General features: G+C 41.7%; 1 protein-coding gene across 1 annotated transcript in view; it reads left to right on the top strand.

Annotated features, from left to right (window-relative positions):
• ROR1 (receptor tyrosine kinase like orphan receptor 1) overlaps positions 1 to 14,801 on the top strand; it is a 127,574-nt gene that overhangs the window by 100,015 nt on the left and 12,758 nt on the right. The window contains 1 exon segment of the mRNA XM_024764746.1: positions 7,632 to 7,843. Within this exon segment, the coding sequence (XP_024620514.1) occupies positions 7,632 to 7,843 (212 nt within the window).

The raw sequence follows: 14,801 nt of genomic DNA, 5'->3' as shown, positions 1-14,801 counted from the left end.
TAGGCCTGGAGAATCAAGGGAATGATCGGTTACCCCTCCCCATAGAGTACAGCTGAGGCTGAAGAGAGGGCTGTCCAGTGTGTGCTGTGGCCTTTGGTGGAGGGATGCGGAACACACCAACCCTACTCTCTCTTCTTGCCCTGGGGTTCTTCTTATCATACCAATGCCTCCTATCAGTTGGACATAACTGGAAGCCAGAGTCCATTACTCCTGTACATAGAGGTCAGCCTCAGCATAGAGCTGGATAGAAAAGGACTAAGACTGGACCAGAGGACACGCAGGGAAAATATTCATCACTGGCTTGAAAACAATTGCTTCGTAAGAGAGTCTGAAGTTCAGTAGGGGTCTAAATAAGGTATGTCAGTCAACTCAGTTTATAAGATCAGAGAATCTTGAGAGGAACGTAGAAGTCAACCAGCCTCTGCTTGAACATGCCAGAGACCTCCAGAGACAGGGATATCTCTCTACACCAAAGTGATTATGGGGTGGCTCCCCCCGCTCAAAATCTGCCTTTGTATGCCAGAAACTAAAACTCGTATGTGAAATCTCCTGAATTTTTTTTAAAAATGTGAGCCACTAATTCAAACTGGGGTGGGGGCGGGGGGGAAGCCTAGTAAGGAACAAGTGTATTTACTACATCTGGTTTTTAACCTCTTGTGTCATTTCTCATCCAAATGTGAAGACATCTATTGCATCCTTCTTCGATTTTTTTTCTTTGGTCTAAAGAGCATGTAGCTCTTCCCACCTTTCCTTCCCCATCCTCTTCCTCCTCTGGATGTTTCCTGCTCCTTCAAAGTCCTTCTTAAAAACATGACTCTTAGAGTAGAAAACTTTTGATGTCTTTTAACCAGAACCGACCAGAAGAGGACCATGATATTCTTGACCATGACTCAGTCCTGCCAATGAAGGGTGTTTCGTTGCTATAATGCCATCTATGAAAAATTTTTGATCAATTTCATCATGCTGTTGTTGGGTCCAACTGAGCCTTCAAGTCTTCACTAAAACTTATTAGTCTTCTTTTGTTTGTTCATTTGTCTTTAATTTGGTTACCTCCAAAATTATTTAGTAGATTTGCTGAATCATGGACTTCTCTAAGCAAGGTCTTTAACCTAATTCCAAGCTATCATATTTATTTGTAAAATTTCAACTGTTAGTTTAAGGGTCATTATTTTAGCCTGTTGTGTATGAATCTCTAAAATTTTATTTCTATAGTCAATTAGGTATCTTCCCTAGATTCAGGCCATTTTCAAATTTGATAAACATATCACCATCAAGTAGTTGATGACAATGTTGAACAGGAAGGTTCTCTCAAGGACAGCCTTCTATAATTTGATGTTGTTTTGCTGAGTACAGCCATGTGGTGAAGTACAAAACCATCTATTGATATTATTATCTAGCCCTCCATCTTTTGTCCATAAGGATATCATGCATCACCTGATCAAATGCTTTGCTAAAGTTTAACTGTGCTTGGTCTACCACTCCAAAATAATCCTATCAAAGATGAAAGACATTTAATTTTATAAAACTTATTGGATTTTGGAACTTAAAAAATTAGCTCAACTAAAAAGTGGGCAAAGGACTTAAATAGACATTCCTCCAAAGACGATATACAAATGGACAACAAGCATATAAGGATATGCTCAACATCACTTATAAAGATTAAAGTAATTAAAGAAATCAAAGCTACAATAAGATCTCACCTCGTACCCATTAAGATGGCCACTATCAAAAAATAGAACATAGCAAATGTTAGCAAAGATGTGGAGAAATTAGAACCATTTTGCACTGTAGGTAGGAAGCCAAAATGCTGTAGCTACTATAGAAAACAGTATGGATATTTCTCAAAGAGTAAAAAATAGAATTACCATATGATCCAGCAATCCCACTTCTGGGTATACAACTAAAAGAACTGAAAGCAGGATCTCAAAAAGATATTTGCACACCCATGTTCATTGCATTATTCACAATAGCCGAGAGTAGGAAGCAAGCCACATGCCTACCAGTGGACGAATGGATTGAAAAAAATGTGGTGTACACATACAATGGAGCATTATTCAGCCTTAAAAAAGAAGGAAGTCTTGTCACATGTAACAACATGGATGAACCTTGAGATTATACTGAGTGAAACAAGCCGACAAAAAGACAAATACTATGATTCCACTTATATGAAGTATCTAAAGTAGTCAAATTCCTGGAAACAAAAAGTTGAATGGTGGTTGCCAGGGTCTTGGCGGAGGGGGAAATGGAGAGTTGCTGTTCAATGAGTATGGAGTTTCAGTTTTGCAAAATGAAAAAGTTCTGGAGACCTTCTGTACAACAGTGTGACTATACTTCACACTACTGAAATGTACACTTAAAAATGGTTAGGATGGGGGCTTCCCTGGTGGCGCAGTGGTTGAGAGTCCGCCTGCCGATGCAGGGGACACGGGTTCGTGCCCTGGTCGGGGAAGATCCCACATGCCGCGGAGCGGCTGGGCCCGTGAGCCATGGCCGCTGAGCCTGCGCGTCCGGAGCCTGTGCTCCGCAACGGGAGAGGCCACAACAGTGAGAGGCCCGCGTACCGCAAAAAAAAAAAAAAAAAAAAATGGTTAGGGTGGTAAATTTTGTTATGTGTTTTTTACCATAATTAAAGATTTGTTTTTGATTTAAAAGAAAAGTTTAGCCCAACTCTTTCCTTTTATAGAGGAGAAAACTGAGGCCCTGAGATTTAAAGAAACTTTTAGTGAACTCGTGTGGATTCTAGTTGCTAAGATTTTTTCTCAAGTGCTCACAAATGAGTTACTGCCCCTAACTTAATGTGGTTAAAACATTTTCCAAAGAGAAAAATGTTAATCACTGTATATGGGCTATTCAGAGTCTTTTAAAGAATTCGTTTGAGAATACATAAGGCAATAGATCATCTACTTAGTATTTCCATTATCAAGTCAAGAGAGCGAATGGCTGGACCCAGCATGCCAACTGAAGGCCTAATTACCACAGTTTCTCCTTCGGCTTCCAGGTATACGCCTAAATATCACCAATGCAAGCCCCTGTCTGCCACAGACCTGCTTATATTGTAGTTTTCGGATAATAAATGGTGGCTATTCCTGTTTGTTTTCTATGGTTTTAATTTTTTTTCAGACAAGATCATAATTCAACTTGTTTAATTTCATTTGAATTCTAAGGTTCTATAAGACTCCTTCCCACCTTTGCCAGATTTAAGATCTGAGCACTTTCGTGTTTTAACTCAAAGTAATATCCCAGATATGTTTCACTTCATAAAAGTACCTCTTGAATGAGAAATTGTGTTTACCTTGCTTTAAGCCCCAGGAGAAGAAAGAAATATTTTTTCTCCATTATATTTAATTACTAATCAAAGTATTGAATATCATTGTAAAAATAAAATAGGAATGTCAGATGTGAACTGTGATACCAAATGGTTGATTTTTAAAAGGAAATTAATCATGTGGTCTGGACTAAATTGTTCGTTTCAAAAATCCCAAGTATTTAACTTGATGTAACTAAATATGTGCATTTAACTTTTAAACAGTTATTCCAAAGTATTAAAAATCTTCCCCATTTTAATTTTCAGCCAATTTTCTTTGCAGTGCCTCGGAAGTGTCCATTACCCTTTAAAGTGAATAGTAAGAATAATGTCCATTGTTCTTATGTGATTCTTCTGAATAGTATAGTTCCCACTAGATATTAGTCCTTACTGAGAAGGAATCTTGGAATCTTAAGAATGATGAAAAACAATTCCATATAGTATTTTAATTTTTATTAGCCATATAATTTAAAAAGCACAGAGGCATCAAAGACAGACTCGCATTCCAGCCCTGACTCCACCACTTCCTAGCTTTGGCAAATTTATCCTTTCTCAGCCTCAGTTTCTCTGTTTATGAAATCAAGATAACCCAAAGTGCTGGGTTACAATGAAGAATAAAAATGCTAGGATATTAAAAAGGAGTTGGTCAAATGTTAGTTTTCTAATTTTCCATGAGTAAGGTTTAGTTGTTCTGTGGAATGTTTTGTTTTTGGGGGGTTTTTAATATTTTTTAAAATTAATTAATTTATTTATTTTTGGATGCATTGGGTCTTTGTTGCTGCGCGCAGGCTTTCTTTAGTTGCGGCGAGCAGGGGCTACTCTTCATTGCAGTGCGCGGGCTGCTCATTGCAGTGGCCTTGCGTTGCAGAACACAGGCTCTAGGCACGTGGGCTTCAGTAGTTGTGGCACGTGGGCTCAGTAGTTGTGGCTTACGGGCTCTAGAGCTCAGTAGTTGTGACACATGGGCTTAGTTGCTCCGCAGCATGTGGGATCTTCCCGGACCAAGGCTCGAACCCATGTCCCCTGCATTGGCAGGTGGATTCTTAACCACAGCACCACCAGGGAAGCCCCTATGAAATGTTTTTATATGAAGTTTTTTGAGCCAGACACCGACTCCCCTTCTGGCCAAATGCAGAGAGCTGTGTGGGAAAGGAAGCATGTCATCAGTAAGACTTACAATAGGCCTGAATTTGTTTTCTGTCACTTCCAACATGACCACGTAGTGTTCTGCTTGATTATTTCACTTGGCAAGAAGACATTGTGCTAGTTTTGCATATCCTCGCTGTAATCAGAAGGAGCCAAGTCTGACGATGTTTAAAGGATTTAGCTTCTTGAAGTTTGTTCTCCTGCAGACCTACAGGGGGATTTGTCCCAGACCTCCCGTTTACAGTCAAAGGCGTTCTGTGAATAATCTGATACGGACTAAGTACAGAATAGACTCCTTTGTTTGCCAGACAGGTGAGAGCCCTACTTTCTCTTGTTGCTAAAAATGTCGGCCTGAAAAATGACTAGCATTGCATTCGTACTAAATTAGCCTCGTTCCTTTTGTAATCTTACCCTCATAATGATTTCACTGAGAATCCAAGAATAACAAGAAGAGCTTACCCCCCTAGGGTCCTGAGAAATTTGAAAGTATTTTATAATGTTAACGCTAAGCATAACATCCAACAACTATGCAGCAGTTTTAGATTTTCCGAGGTTCTTTTGTGAACATCCTCTCTCACGTGAACTAAACAAGATGGGCAGAGCAGGTACCATTATCCTCCTTGAATGACTGAGGAGATGGAGGTCAGTGAGGTGACTCTTGCTTAAGGTTATTTAGAATTTCCTGCCCCAAACTTTTATTTCCTGAATCTTTTCCTACTCTGAGGGTGGGGGGTAAACGTTGGGTGATTGAGTTGTAACAGGTACTAGAATAGATAGTTTCTATGTTACTTCACTTATGGTTTACAACAGTTCTATGAAATAATCCCATTTTACAGATGAGTTTGCTCAGAGTGGCCAAGTGCCTACTCAAGGTTACATAGATAATGTCAAAGGCAGTCTTCAGAGGTTTCTCACTCTAAAACATAATCTTCCTTTATTCTGCTACATTGTCTATATAGATATAGCAATCTCTCTCTCTCTATCTGTCCACCCACCCACAGACAGGCAGACACAATTGTTACTAAAACACCCGAGACCCAGTTCCTAATGACTAGAATGATTAGAGTAGCCTCCAGAGATGCCTGGGTTATATGTCTACCTGCCACAGCCTACAAAGCGGGGAGTTCAAAAGCAGAGTACCTGGCAAAGCTTTTGTGTTATTCCCCACCTTTCAGACCTCCTTCATTCTTCCTACCTGTGTGAAACAAGAAAAATCCTACCATGAGAAAATAGGTGCAAAACAACAGCCACTCTCAAAGTCTGGCGGTCTAGTGTAGTAGCTGGAACAGGAGGTGTGAAGCAAGACCAACAGGAGAGGAATCCAAGCGTTGAATTACTAGCTGCAGGTCCTTGGGCAAGTAAATTAACCACTCTGCCCCTCAGCTTCCTCACCTGTAAAAATGGGGATGAGGATGGCGCCTACCTCATGGGGTTGCTTGTAAGGATAAAATGAATGAGTTTTGAAAAGTGCTTAGAATAATACTTAGCCCATATTAATAATAACAGCTAACATGATTTTCTGCTGGTAGAAAACACTCAAGAAATATTAAAACGATCATTTTTATTATACTCAGTCAGCAGATTTTACCCTTCCCCAGCCCCTCTGAGGGTTAACCCACAGATCACAGTCCCAGCACCCAGGTTTTGGTGCCCCTTCCTAATTTCTTGTGTTGAGTCTGTTTCTGTGGGGAGTGTGATTAATTACTGCCATATCTCACTGAACAGGTTCCCGAAGAAGGTGTTGTGCGAGTAAAGACTATGTACAAGTATATTCTCACTTACCAAGCTTTGCTGGGTATGCAGCTTTTGACCTCCCCACTTTGTATGCTGTGTCAGGGAAGAGGGACTGTTGGGCTCTCTTCACCACTCTATCCATACTTCCCTTGTAGTATTTCCAATAGCATGTTGTAATTACCTTTTCTCTGTTTTCCTTAGCAGATCACGAGGTCCTTAAGGGCAAAGGACGTGTCTTAATTCATTTTATATTCCCAGTACCTAGTGGAGTGCTTGGCAGTAGTAGCTGTTTGTTTACTGACTGACTGAAACAAATGGGGGGATGAGGGAATGGATGCATGGTTAATTCTTTTAAGTAAATAATCATCTCTGAATTTTGTGTCAATCTGAATTTTCACACTTTGGATTTTCTTAAAGCTAGATAACTGATAAGGTTACTGGTGATCAGGACATGTCATTATGCATCCCCTCTAATTACTGTCCCATAATGCTTGCATTGTTTTACCAGTCAAATCATTCATTCATTTTAGTCTATGCCCAGGGTATTTAGTTTAATGGTCAGACTCAAGCCAAAAAAAAGAAAAGTATGTGTCCTTGTGTCCTTGTATACACGTTATATTCTTTTCCAAGCAATGGTAACAGTGGATGTATAAGATTTCAAAAATGTACTTCAGAGGGTTAGCACTCATAATTATTGAGTTCATATGAAACCATTTAAGAAGAATTCTTGGGTTTCAAAAAAGTGTCAAGTTATACAGTGATGCTGTGCAAGAGGGAATTGTAGACACCATCCCAAACAGATACTTCACTTTTGTGGATGAGAAAAACTGAGACACAAAGAGGTGAATGATTTGTTCAAAGTCATACAGCTCATCAGAGACTGACCTGGCCCTGAGTTCAGGTCCCCATATTCTCAGGCCAGTGGCTTTGTGGACCCTGGGCCAGGATTCTTTGGTGATATTGCTTCTGGAAGATGCAGGACTGGCCCTTTTTGTCCAAGCCAGCCAAGACAAGGGCATGATTTCTGGAACACCACGTTGCGGTGTTTGATTTGGGCTGGCAGCCAGTGGAAGAAGACCCCTGGGGTCCACATTAATGCTCTTAGATGTATACAGTCCATCCATGTGGCGTTTAACTTTTAAGGTGTTGGAGAAATGCAGGTCTGCTGCTGAAGAGAGGCAACATCAGAGGGGGGACCCACACACACACGAAGTCTTCACAGTGTCCCTCTGCAATTTTTAAACGTTTGAACTTTAAACTTTTCAACTTTGATAAACTACACTGAAGGTTTGATGGAAACAAATTGTAATAAGCAAGGGTTCTTTTTTCTCATAGTAGATTTGTGTGTATAGAAGAATAGGAGGACATTTTAAGCTCTGCCATGTAATATTATTCCATGTTATTTGAACTAGTATAACTTTTGCTGTTTTCCATTTTCTACACCCAGATTCAAAGGATTCCAAGGAGAAGAATAAAATGGAAATCCTGTACATACTGGTGCCTAGTGTTGCCATCCCCCTGGCCATTGCTTTGCTCTTCTTCTTCATTTGTGTCTGTCGCAATAACCAGAAGTCATCGTCACCGCCTGTCCAGAGGCAGCCAAAACACGTCAGAGGTCAAAACGTGGAGATGTCAATGTTGAATGCGTATAAGCCCAAGGTAAAACTAGCAGTCCTGAGCTGCGCTTATTCTATAGACTTCAAGTTAAAGCAACATTTATAACCCACCCAAGCTTAGAAATCAAATGATATAGAATCAGAAATTTTATCAGTGCTAGAGTTCATTTTCAGCATAGCCATGCATTTCTAACTTTGTCCAAGGCAGCTTGAGTATACTTTCATCAGTGTGACCAATTCGGTGCTGGGCCCGTCCTAGCACTACCTTACGTAGAGTTTGGGCTGGAAGGAATTCTTATGAGATCATCTCTTCCAGCCCCTGGGGACTCAGAATGTGGACTATTTTTCCACATTTTAAAGAAGGAAATTCCATTCTCTTCCAATCAAACTGAAAGAGATGAACAGAGAGAGAGAAATCAGACATTGTTTACTAACTTCACTTTCACAAAATCCTTTTGCTTGCACAGCAGTGCACAGGCATTAATACTACTGTACTGTACGCTTAAAATGGTCAATTTTGGGCTTCCCTGGTGGCGCAGTGGTTGGGAGTCCGCCTGCCGATGCAGGGGACGCGGGTTCGTGCCCCGGTCCGGGAGGATCCCACGTGCCGCGGAGCGGCTGGGCTCGTGAGCCACGGCTGCTGAGCCTGCGCGTCTGGAGCCTGTGCTCCGCGGCGGGGGAGGCCACGGCAGTGAGAGGCCCGCATACCGCAAAAAAAAAAAAAAAATGGTCAATTTTACGTTATGTGTTTTTTACCACAATTTAAAAAATCCTTTTCATGCCTAACCTAAATCCCTTTCTCTTTGGTTTAAACATATTTTAAGAGAAGTGTTGTCCTTCCCACAATCTTTGAATGCTGTTTTATAATAGCCCACCTTAGCCTTCTCCTCTCTTTGCTAAATCAATCCACTTCCTTTTAGTTTTTCCTCAATGTCTTTCAACATTTGGGTCGCTCAGGGTCCTGGCAAGGAACCCAGGGTCACTGGCCCTTTCCTTAAATGGAGCACACACATCTTGAGGCTGAAATACAACAGAGGCTTTCTCTCCGGAAAGCCAGCACCCCAATCCCAGGCCTCTCAGGAAAGAGATTTCATTTAAATAACTTAGGATTCTTGCATCCACAGAAGCCTGCCTTTTCATTGTGTTCCAACTCCATAGGAACATTCATTCAACAAATATTTATCTTCTCTGTGGGTTAGTGACCATATTATTCTTTTGACCCTCATAAAGAGGAGATGCATCACTTTTTATACAATTTTAGGAAAAGAAATTGCCTTCACACTCAAATCAATCCTTTTACCCAATAAAAAAAAGTAGCATAATTGGGCCTGACACACAGTCCTCGTTTGATTTTATTTTGCTTTGCTGTTGAATTTTTTTTTTTAATTTAAAAAGTCTTAAAATATTTTTCTATTGCAAAGTCATACTTGTTGGTAAGGTTTTGGGGTTTCTTAAATGCTAAAAGAACTCATTTTTTAAGTATTCTGTTCCAAGCAACACCACTGTTCTCTCTCTTTTTTTTTTAAATTTATTTATTTTATTTATTTATTTTTGGCTGTGTTGGGTCTTCGTTGCTGCGCGCGGGCTTTCTCTAATTGTGGCGAGCAGGGGCTACTCTTCGTTGCGGTGCGCGGGCTTCTCATCGCGGTGGCTTCTCTTCTTGCGGAGCATGGGCTCTAGGCACACGGGCTTCAGTAGTTGTGGCTCGCGGGCTCTAGAGCGCAGGCTCAGTAGTTGTGGCACGTGGGCTCAGTAGTTGTGATGCATGGACTTCGTTGCTCCGCGGCATATGGGAACTTCCTGGACCAGGGCTCAAACCCGTGTCCCCTGCATTGGCAGGTGGATTCTTAACCACTGAGTTCACTCGGTGGCTTGGGGAATGGGTGGCAGTGGAGGTTTAACTCGTGATATCCTAGCTGCTAGCTAGCCAACTTACATACGTTACAGCGTGTTACATAATAGCATGGTTAATCCCTATAAATGTAATAGGAGAAAACAGAAGGGTTAACATTATTGCACATTCATGTAGTCACACCTAGTTGACCGTTTACATATCCCATGACTTCAAATTTCTAGTGCAATAGTCTTTGTTCTGTGAGAATCTTTCCCTGTCATTTCTGTTATTAAGTTCTGAGAAGCCTTACAAATGCTGGAGCTCTGGGTGGGAGAGAGGGCCAGATCAGTTTGGTTCTAGTAGTCACTGTGCTGCAGCCACCATCCTGGGGAGGTGGGCTCCTCGTTGCTGTGGCAGGAATTATAGGAAGAATCATTTCCATTCGGAAAAATTACCCATGTTGTAGGTCAGCCTCAATCTGCAATTCAGTTCCATTCTAAGTGGAGGTTTATTTTGCAACACATGATATGTCCAACAGGCACGGTGTTTTGGATTTATGTTGTCTTTCAAATAAAGATCTCAGAGGGCTCCGTGGCACAAATAGAGAAAACTAATATATACTGAATGATACACATCATCAGGAACTATGCCAGGAGCTTTTACATTCATTATCTCATTTAATCCTCACACCTATTATATAAGGTAGGTATTATTATCACTCTCATACAACCAGGGTAACTGAGACTCCAAACCAGTTAAGTAACTTGCCTAAGGTCAAAGAGCTAGTAGTTGGAACAGATAAAATGTGAATAGAGATTTTTCAGCTCTAGGGAGAGCCCTTGAACTTGCCCATGCCATGATAACTTTTTCACAGGACAAATCATGCTGGGAAGGGGCTATGGGGGCAGGCAAATGATTAAATATGACCCTCCATTTGTCAGTCTGGGCTGAACACTAACCACAGGATTCACCTGGCTCTGACAGACCTCCTGAAGAGGCCTGGATAACAGTTGTAAGCTTGAGTTACATAGCCCCGGTCCTGCCAGGGACATGTGAAATTTGGCCAGAGCAACAATAGTCCTCCATCCTCCATGGTCATGGAGACAAATGTAAAATATACGGGGATAAATTTTTCCTAAGACTTGGTGAAGCAAAACATTGTTTTCATCATTTCTGGACCGTCTCCGAAATGTGCCTTGCGAAATCTCCCAGTGTCAAGATTTCTCCAACACAGGGCTTAGAGTTTAGCCTTAAACAGCTCACAAGCAATTCTGAATCAGACTAGAAGTAGGAATGGCTCAAGAATATGTGACTGGGTTGAGGAGGGGAAAGGAAACAACAAAAACAAATGCTAACTTTTTTTTCTTACCCTCCTAAGAAGTTTGGCTCCAATCAAATTTGACTTATTCAGCTGTTTGTTTTGGTTCTTACTGAGTGCCTTTCCTGGAAAAAGCACAAAGAACTTTGTAGACCTTAAAGAAAATTCCCAAATGTAAACAGTCAATCTCTAAGACTGCTTTGAGAGGTCACTGACACATAAATATTACCCATACCTATAAAATCTAAAAGGAAGGGACACACATAAGAAAGAAAGAGAAAAAAACAAAACAAAAAAAGTCTTGGAAAAAAAACACCCTACCAGAGTAAAATCAAAAGGATATTTGGAGGTTGAGATGAAAAAGGAATGAAGGGTAGAAGCTGGTCTGCCCTGGCCTCATTCTTATTTATCCAAATGAATGTGCCCTTCAGGGTTTAAACTATCTCTGTCCATCTCTCTCCACTTGCTGAGCTGATTTTACCCACCGTCCCCACCCCCTGCTGCCCCACCAACCTCAAGTGTTTGTATTAAGAAGAGGCTCCTCTGGGAGATTAGAAATCCATACCCTTCAGAGGTGACAATAGGCAGCTGCAGACAGACTGGCTGACGGGATCTGGCTTGAGTCCCCAGAGAGGTGAACGGTACAGTTGGAAGTTAAAACTTTTGAGGAGGCATGTGTCTCTTTCTGACCTGTGGGGAAAGGAAGCCAGTGGACCAGACAGGCATCTTACGTCTGAGCCTTGAACAGTCAGGAAATGGAGATGCTCCCCTGGCTCCACCTCTAACTGCCCTGTGACCCTGAGTAGCCACTTAGCCCCTCTGTGTCTCAATTTTCTCGGCTGTTCAGAGAAAGAGGTCGACTGTGTTCATGCAAAGGACGGTTTGTTTATTTTTCTTTTATTTTGCTCAGCAAAAGATTTCAAGCCAGTCAGTTGGATTAGTTAATCTCCTATCTTTTCCATCTTTAAAATCTTCTGACAGTACTCTGGTGATGCAGGAACTACGTAGGGTTTTTCTATCTTGCATTACAAATTTTACAGTCTGAGTAAGGGTTTTTTTTTTTAAGTACTGTGGAAAATGAACCTTCTCCAAGAAGCCTGGAAACTCTAACTTGCCATCTCTCCGATTCTTTCCCTCTGCCTCCCGCCCCACCCCTCCGCCCCCCAAGCTGTCACATCGGAAACACTGAGCAGTCTTGCTGAGGGAGGGAAGCTGTGGAGCTTGCCTCCTGGGGACTTAGAAGGGGAGCAGAGCCTCTCCGTCAAGCACAGGGTGAGCCAGTTCTGTCCTTCCCTATGTGACGCACCTATGTGGGATTTAGACCCTCAAAGAGGTTAAGGGTGGAGGAATTTGAGAATGAGGGTCAGGAAACCTAAATAAGCCTTTGGGTCAAACTCCTGCAGCTCCTGGCTGATGTAAGGAAGATTGGGGGGAAAGCAAAATTGGCCTATAGCTTTCTGAAACTGGTGGCTGTATTTTATTTCTCAACTAACCCTCATCTCTTGCCCGCTTCTCTGTTTCTCCACTTCCAGGCTATTCCTCTCACCTTTTCCTTTCCAGCCAAGGTATTCAACCATTGCTGAATGTACTGACAGTTATGTTCCCTGGGCCTGTCCCTTCTGCTAGCAACATGCTTCCATCTAAAAATCCCTGCTGTGGTCAAGCCACCCCTTTGAAATCCCTGTTCTTATCCACTGTCACTACACTTAGTGCTAAAACGTCCTCAATAACTTTTCCACTCACTCCTTAAAGCCATTGTCTCCAAGGCTTCTGAGCTATCATTCTATTCACATGGCCTCTGGGGAATCACCAGTGATGTAATTTAATCCGATGGCCTTTCCCAAGTCTTCCTCCTCTTTAATTTCTCTGGAGCATTCGATATTCTTAACCACCATGTTGAAACACTTTCTCTTGGCTCTCCTACTATCTCCTCCCCTTTTCTTCACTAGCTCTTCTTCTTTTTAACTCCCCAAATGGGAGCCTCCTCTGATGTTTGTCAGTTCTCTTTCCTCTTTCTCTCTCTCATGCTGATTTCATCCTCTGGCATTGCTTTAGCTCCCACTTGACATAATGATTCCCCAATCTGGAAGGACCAAATCTCAAGTTATAAAATTCTTCCTCCCAGTATATAGGAGTCCACAGTCTCTGGGCCTAAGTTACCTTTCCAGCCACATTTGTTCTTAGTTTATTTCTAAGAGGTAGTATAATATACTTCAGAGATCAAGGATTTAGAGGCAGAGAGATATGATTACAAATCTTGCCTCCATTGTTTACTGGCCATGAGATCTTTGTTTTCTCATTTATAAAACAAGGATACAAATAGTACTTAAAAGAGATTTTTAAATGTATTTTTATTGCAGTATAATTCACACACATTACATTAGTTTCGGGTGTATAACATAATGATTCAATATTTTTATATAGTGCAAAATGATCACGACAATAAGCCTAGCTAACATCTGCCAACATACATCATTACAAAAGTTTTTTTCTTGTGACGAGAAGGCTTAAGATTTATTCTCTTAACAACTTTCAAATATACAATCAGTATTACGAACTATGTTGGCCATGCTGCACATTCCCCATAACTTACTTATTTTATAACTGGAAGTTCGTACCTTTTGACTCCTTTACCTGTTTTGCCTACCCCTTCCCTCCCCACTCTCCACCACTAGCAGCCACCAATCTATTCTAAATGAGCTGTTTCTGACACTTCAAGATAGCGTGTCTGGCACCTCACAGGTCCTCAACAGCTAGAAGTTACTATTATTTTTTTGTTACAGTGATGATATGAACAATCACAAACCTTTTAAATCAACCACCAAATGCTGTGTACCAGGTACTGTGGGCTGGGGAGGAAGCTATAGGATTCAGCAACGCACAGCATTAACTGGGGTGAGGGCAAGGCAATTAGAGCAAAGATTATAGAGGTAGCTCTTTAGATAGCTCTGGTATTCCTGTGCCCATCCAGTGAGCATAAATCCTCCGCCCCACACCCTGTTCACACCCTGGATAAAATCCCTCAGGACAGAGAGGGTCTGATAGTGAAGACTGGGGGACTGTCCAGTACAGAGATCAGCTTACAACTATGTCTTTAGAAGTTTTACTTCTAGGGAGAATTAGTATTATGAATAAGCTGAAGTACTTCACATGCATTATCTCAATACAGTCTTTACAGTAACCCTCTGAAGTTGGTACTAATTTGAGCCTGATTTTGGGCGGTCAGAAAACTGAAGCTTGAGATTAAGAGTCTGCCCAAAGTCACACAGTTAGTGAGTGGGAGAGCCAAAACTCAAAGCCAGGTCTATCCAGGTCCAGAGCCCAAGTGTTCCCTATTTCAGCAGTCCCCAGCCTTTTTGGCGCCAGGGACCGGTTTCGTGGAAGACAATTTTTCCACAAATGGGGAGCGGGGGGATGGTTCAGACGTTCACGTGAGCGATGGGAAGTGGCAGATGAAGCTTCACTTGCTCGCGGACCAGTATCCGTCCGCAGCCCAGTGGTTGGGGACCCCTGCCCTGTTTCACTCTACTGCCTTAATTTTCAGGCTGACTGAAACACACAAGCCCAAGTTATGAGCACACGGTAGCTCACGCTGACATTAAAATTACTGACATCTGTTCTGCCTGTTTCCAGGCAGAATAGAACATCTCCTGTTGACATTATAAAGTAACTCCACCACAGAATCAATCCTGGTCACCACCAAACATTCAAACTAACTATCAGAAAGTTAACATTATAGAGAAAAGGACTGTTTCTGAAGTTAAATCACTTCCAGAGAAGTGCGGCTGAACTCTGAACAAATATGGCAAACTATTGGTTGGAACTCCCTCTAGAATTTGATTGCATAAA

This window comes from Neophocaena asiaeorientalis, unplaced genomic scaffold (assembly GCF_003031525.2).
Source record: "Neophocaena asiaeorientalis asiaeorientalis breed wild unplaced genomic scaffold, Neophocaena_asiaeorientalis_V1.1 scaffold135, whole genome shotgun sequence".
NCBI classification, from domain to species: Eukaryota; Metazoa; Chordata; class Mammalia; order Artiodactyla; family Phocoenidae; genus Neophocaena; species Neophocaena asiaeorientalis.
The sequence above is the reverse complement of the archived record's forward strand: the minus strand, read 5'-3'. Positions and strand labels throughout refer to the sequence as shown.